The sequence below is a fragment of the Pezoporus flaviventris genome, unplaced genomic scaffold (genome assembly GCF_033815535.1).
Source record: "Pezoporus flaviventris isolate CSIRO_AGI_PZ_B2104156 unplaced genomic scaffold, CSIRO_AGI_Pfla_v1 ptg000005l, whole genome shotgun sequence".
NCBI classification, from domain to species: Eukaryota; Metazoa; Chordata; class Aves; order Psittaciformes; family Psittacidae; genus Pezoporus; species Pezoporus flaviventris.
The window spans coordinates 5,545,763-5,551,762 of record NW_026892553.1 but is presented as its reverse complement, the minus strand read 5'-3'; the positions used below and the strand labels follow the sequence as shown (position 1 = coordinate 5,551,762).

Genomic DNA, 6,000 nt, shown 5'->3' with positions numbered 1-6,000 from the left:
GTCTCTTCTTCAAATACAGGAAAACCCAAAAGTGTTGTTTCTGCTTTAAGAAGAATGGAGTCTGATTCCCTGCAGGAAAAAAATCAAACATTTGATGCCATCTCAAGTTAGCTCGTCTGGAGTCACCACCACGACGGAGGGAACGCGCTAAAGGCGGGCGGGTGGAGAAGATGCAGCTTTAGATGATGCAGGTTAGGAGATAAAACAGCAGAGGGGGCCAGAAAGCACTCAAAAATTGCCACGTGAAGCTCAATTAGGAGCGAGTTCTCATTTGCAAAGGAAAAGAGCCTTTTAAGTTTTGAGATCTTGGCTTTTGGATGCATAACCTCTTTTTTTTTTTAAATTTTTTTGTGATTTGTTTTTAATCTTTTTCTTACAAAATGTTCAAAAAAAAAAAAAAAGAAAAAAAAAGTCTTTCCAAAATCATTAAAAACAGCGTGAAATTGTGGTTTGTTTCGTTTTTCCCCCAATAAATAAGGAATTAAAAACCGAAGAAGCCAAACAGCAGGAAAGAGTAGCCTTGTTAGTTTTGTTTTCACCCCCAGCCAAGCCAGAAAATTGGTCATTCTTTAGGTAGCTTGCAAGTAAGAAGTATTTCATGCATTTCAAAAGGAAAAACCAAACCAACCCAACCAAAAGAAACCCCAAAACCAACCCCAAAACCAAAACGATAAAAAAGGGGAATGTCTTTTTTTGTGTTTGTTTTTTTTTTCATGCAACTTTTGCTTTCAAGGAAGGAAAAACTGAGGAGCAGCCTAGCAGGTGGGAAGGAGGTTAAGGGGCATTCCAGCCAGTTTGGTGCAGCATTACCTCAGTTTCTCAAAAGCAGCTGTCACGGGTGGGTCCTTGTGGGGCTGTTCGCGGTCCATTCGCTTGATTTTACAGTTCTCATCCCGCAGCGATTTCGAACTGGATTTGTGACGGTAGAGTTTTTTATGGGTAGGTCCGTTATTGCCTAAAGTGCTCAGGTTACTATAGTTTTTATCAAAAAAGGGAGTGGGAATGTCCGTGGTGAACCCGGTTGAGCAGTTGGGACGACCGGGATCGCAGGTTGCTGCTTTGCCGTTTTTGCTTGAGCCCTTGTTGGTTGACTTGTGGTTCTTGGCTGCGGGTGGTGAGCCACCATTCGCCTTCTTCTTTGACTCTTGGGATGTCCCTGCCAAAATCTTAAGAGTTTTCAGTTTCAGGCTGTTGGATTCCGGTGACCGGAATATGTCTGGAACACTGTTGTGGCTAACAGGCCCCCACAAGGGCTCAATGGAGGCCATCATAAACCGCTGGACATCTGCCATTCCCGACGCGATGTTGGACAGGATGTTGGAAGGTTCTTCAAACTCCCTCTGATCGTCGTCCAGGAGGCTGGTGGCATTGCCCAAGCTGGCTTCTGACCAGCCTGTGCTCCCCTCTTTTCCCAGCGCCCACTCTCCAGACAGCCCATTGTGCTTGCCCAGTTTCACCCCGGCTGGGCTGCAGTGCTGAGAGCTCTCGGCAAGGCCCTTGGTGGCAGTGGCCATGTTGCTCAGCTGGTTGACCACCCTGCTGCCAACAGCCGGAGCCTTCTCAGCATTGACTCCCACCGCATTCTTCCCTTTTCTGGTGGATTTGGGAGCTTGCCTGGAGTTTTTCCCTGGCGGTTTATCAGTTCCTTTGTTGGTTTTGGGCGATTTTTTCCGGGTGGCTTTCGGGGAAGAGCTTTGGTTTGTACCCACATTCTTGCTGGATGAACTTTTCCTCTTCGATTTTGACACTTTGCTATTGGTGCTAATTTGACCAGATGGCTCATTAAATGTTGACAAGCATGGACTCTTTTCGAGAAGGCTGACAGAATCTTCATCGTTGAACATATGGAACTGGAACTGGTGATTATTTAAAGCAAACCCATTATCTGCCTGATCCTCGCTCTGCAGGACCCCACAGTTCCACTTGACCTTCTCGGAGCTGTTGAGGGCAGCCTGGGGGTTCTCTTGAAAGCCCTTCAGGGTGCCCAGAGGCTTGGTGTCGGAGCCAGCTATCTGCGGGGACAGGTTGGGGGTGTCCGGAGGGGACATCTCCGAAAGCGACGACTGGCGGAATCTATCAGGCGTGAAGTTGGAGATGTCTAAAAGGTCCGTGGACTCCTTCAATGGGCTGATTTCATCTATGCTTTGCTGGATCACTAGCTTGGGACTGCAGTGGGCCAAGAAATCATCATTAATATCATCCTCGCCATCCTTCTCGCAAGACTTTAAACTTAAAGAACTGTAATTGCTTGAACTAACTGACAATGAACCCACTGAATCAAAACTAATGAGCCTGCCATCATCTGTACTTAGTGTACCTCGCTGGAAATGAAAGCGCCCCTCTCCATTATTAAAATGACATGACTGATAGGAATCATCAGACTGCACTTGTTGGTTATCCGGCATGTAATTTTTTTGGTAAAGCAATTTGCCGTTGTTCAGAGTGACTTGAGTGTATCCAGAGGCAGGGAGGCCGTCGGCACCCGTGGCACTGCCGCCGCTGCCAAACTCGCTCGGCAGCCCGGCCGCCTCCTGCATGTCTCCGGGGAAGTCCTGGTGGTTGCTGCCAGCAGCTTTGCTGGCCGGCCACATGCTACTGAAGCTGCTCTGCTCCATCTCCAAGTGGCCAGGAGACTGCTGCAGCTCCGACTCGGAGGGCGGGGAGAGCACACAGCTCTGCGCTGGCTGCAGAGCCGGGAAGGGCTTTTCTGCTGGGACGATGCTGGGGAGCGAGTGCTGCTGCTGCTGCTGCTCGGAGGGATGCTGGGTGAAGTATGAGATACCGGTGTTGCTTGACAAATCAGAAGCATCTAACAACGTCTGCAGATACCCTCCGGGGATCAGGGGTACATTGGTGGTGATATTAGCAGATGGCAGAGGCTTGTCTGAAGAGGAGGTGGATGGTAGGAAAGGAGAATTTTTAGCAACCTTATCCTCGTGGCACTCCGGGAGATGTGAGCTGTCTGAAGCACAGGGTATGTTTTCGTCCTTCAGACGCGCTGCAGAGTCCTGGTTTTCCAGCGCCGGGGAACCCTCCGCCGTGCTGGTAGCAGCTTTGATCTTCTTGCACTTCAACCTGGCTTCACTTTTGAATTTGATTCTGCGGAGCACTTTCCTCTCCGTCCCCTTGTGCTCCCGTTCCTGGGATTTGCATTTCACGGCAGTGATGCCCGGGATGTCATGTACGTGCAATCCATTGGCACAGCTGGGGGTAGCGATGGCCAACGTTGGCAGCCCTTTCAGGCCTGCGTCCTCTTTACTGCTGCAAGGCTGCTTGTGATCAGAGGAGCAAGAGCCCAGCTTGTTCACTGACTGCTCGATGGCTTTAATTCTTTGAATCCGGTGCCTGTTTGCTAGCTTGCATTTTCGCTTCCGTGGGTGAGGGAGGAATGAAGCATCTGAGCCGTTAAGATAGAAATTCTGCTTGTGGTAGAGAGACGATCTGAGCAAATCCAGCCGGCTCTGCTGCCTCTCTTGCCAGAAGCCCTTCAGTGGGGCCAGCTTCTTGTATTTGCTGAGCAGCTCCTCGTTTAGGGTAACAGTTGTCTCATTGGCATCCACTTTGCTGAGCTTCACCAGCATATGCTTCTCCCCTTTAAACCTGTTAATGATGATGTACTTGATGATAACGGGGGGCTCCTTGCGAGAGACTTTTCGCCGTTTCTTGGGGCACCACTCATCATCATCCTCTTCCTTGGGCCCATCAGGGAGCCACTCCTTCTTATCCAGGATCTTCTCATTCTCGATGGAGTCCACATCGTACAGGTAGTCATCGCTGTATCGCACTTTCCTCTTAGCCCGCAACCCATAGTTCTGCTGAATGAAGGAGCCAGAGTGGTCCCGGGACAGGTACCGGCTGCAGTCCTTGATATCCCGCAGCACGTCGTAGGAGGACTCTGTGCAAGTACTGTCGTCACTGAACTCCCCGGAGTCTTCCGTGGAATTCACCGAGTCCAAGAAGTGGCTCCTCTTGGAGCCCACGTACTGCACCATCTCCGTGCTGTTGCAAGATTTATTTAAGGCAGCTTTCTCCTCCTCCTCGCCATCCTCTTCCTCACCATCCTCCTCCTCCTCCCCCCAGATGATGCCTTCTTCAGACTTGAATTGCGAAGGGTCGGTGGCACCGCTGGGCCCCCTTTTCAGGGTGCTCCTGCTGTCCCTTTTGGTGCAGTTCCCAAACACGCTGGGGAAGAAGTTGAACTGGGCGTCCTCCTGTAGGGTGGTGGTCTTCTCCCGCACGTTGTCCTGGAAAGATTCATATCTAATCTTTAGGGAGCAGACATCGCTTCCCAAGGTAGAATCGTCGTCATCGAACATGTAATTATCCACGTCTTCCTCAGAAAACAGATTTACAGAAAGCTCATTTTTGGAGCAGAGGTCAAGCAGCTCAATTTTACTTTCACTAATGAAAGATTCAAAATAGCCCCATTCCTGGTTGGGATTTGTTAGTAAAGGTTCCTCACCATTGCATTTGTCTAATAGTAATCCCTCGTAATAATTTTTCTGAGTGGGGTCCTCTGAATCACTGTCAGATTTTTCTGCATCTCTTTTGTCCGCTGCCCTCGATTTATGCATAGGGAAGCTTAAAAGCTGGTCTGAAAGCAGTTGATCCCCATATCTCATGGTTTCTCCTGTGCTCATGCAGTGAATCCCTATATCAGAGACTGAACAGGTGTCATAATCCCTATTTATATCCCCCACTTTCAAGCTTATTCCCGGCTCTGCATCAATGCCGTCCTTTGATTCAATAAAGCAGCCCAGACAGGTCCGGCTCGGCTGCATCAAGCAGTCACCCGTCAACGCTGACATGCCTCCAGGCTCCATCATGGTGAAAGGAGCCTTCTCGCAGTCACCCGGCAGTGACCAGGAGCTCATGCCCTTCGTCACGCAGGACGTGAGGGAGATGGCGTGGGCAGAGGAGTCATCCGAGGCGTGCTCAGGGACATCCGTGAGCCGCAGCGGCGACGGGGGGCTCAGCAAGCAGGGCTTCTTGGACGTCAGGGGAGGCAGCGCCCGGTGGCACGCGTGGTTTTCCTTCTGAGCTGTCGTCAAGGCTGAGAACGTGACCGCGGCGTCGGTGGCGGTGCAAGGCCTCTCATCGCCGTCCAGGGCGTGCGACTCTGGAAGGGTAAGGACAAGGGAGGGAAGAAACAAAGAAAAAGAGGATTTAACAACCTCGCAGCTCTGCTTGGGCTCAGTGCCCCGCTCCCTTTCTCCCTAGGGTCTGGTGGTGATCAAAGGGAGCATGATCAGGTCAAAGGAGGTGATCCTGCGCCTCTACTCTGTTCTGCTTAGATACCCCACTTGGAGCACTGTGTGCAGTTCTGGTGTCTCCAACGTAAGAAGGACATGGAGCTGTTGGAGCAAGCCCAGATGAGGATGATCAGGGTACCGGAGCACCTCCTGTATGAAGACAGGCTGAGAAAACTGGGGCTGTTCAGCCTGGAGAAGAGAAGGCTGCATTCAGACCTCTGAGCAGCTTCCAGTATCTGAAGGGGGCCTACAAGGATGCTGGAGAGGGACTCTTCATCGGGTCTGTAGTGACAGGACAAAAAATGATGGGTTTAAACTGAAACAGGGGAGATTTAGGTTAGATATAAGGAAGAAATTCTTTACTATGAGGGTGTTATTTAGTAGTCTTTACTGGCACAGGTTGCCCAGAGAAGCTGTGGCTGCTCCATCACTGGCAGTGTTCAAGGCAGAGTTGCATGGGGCTTGAAGCAACCTGCTCTAGTAGAAGGTGTCCCTGCCCATAGCAGGATCTTGGAACTGGATGAGCTTTAATGTCCCTCCCAACCCATTCTAGGATGCTATGACATTTCCCATGCTATGACCTTTCCCAGCCGCTCCTTTGGGAAGTGCACATGCCCCACGAGATCCCTTCCGGATGTAATTAACATGGTGATGTGCAAGGAAGGGAGAGGTAAACACTCCCCCCCTGCAGCCAGCTGGAAGAGGTACAAGAGTATGTTTAACAAACCAAACCCATCCGTTCTTTCCT

General features: G+C 50.6%; 1 protein-coding gene across 3 annotated transcripts in view; it reads right to left on the bottom strand.

Annotated features, from left to right (window-relative positions):
- Window positions 1–304: 304 nt before the first annotated feature.
- Window positions 305–6,000, bottom strand: part of NEXMIF (neurite extension and migration factor) — a 163,118-nt gene continuing 157,422 nt past the window's right edge. For all 3 annotated transcript variants that reach the window (XM_061445774.1, XM_061445773.1, XM_061445775.1), the window contains one exon: window positions 305–5,119. In XM_061445774.1, coding sequence (XP_061301758.1) covers window positions 807–5,119 — 4,313 coding nt within the window. In that variant the 3' untranslated portion in view covers window positions 305–806. The remainder of the gene's footprint in view (window positions 5,120–6,000) is intronic.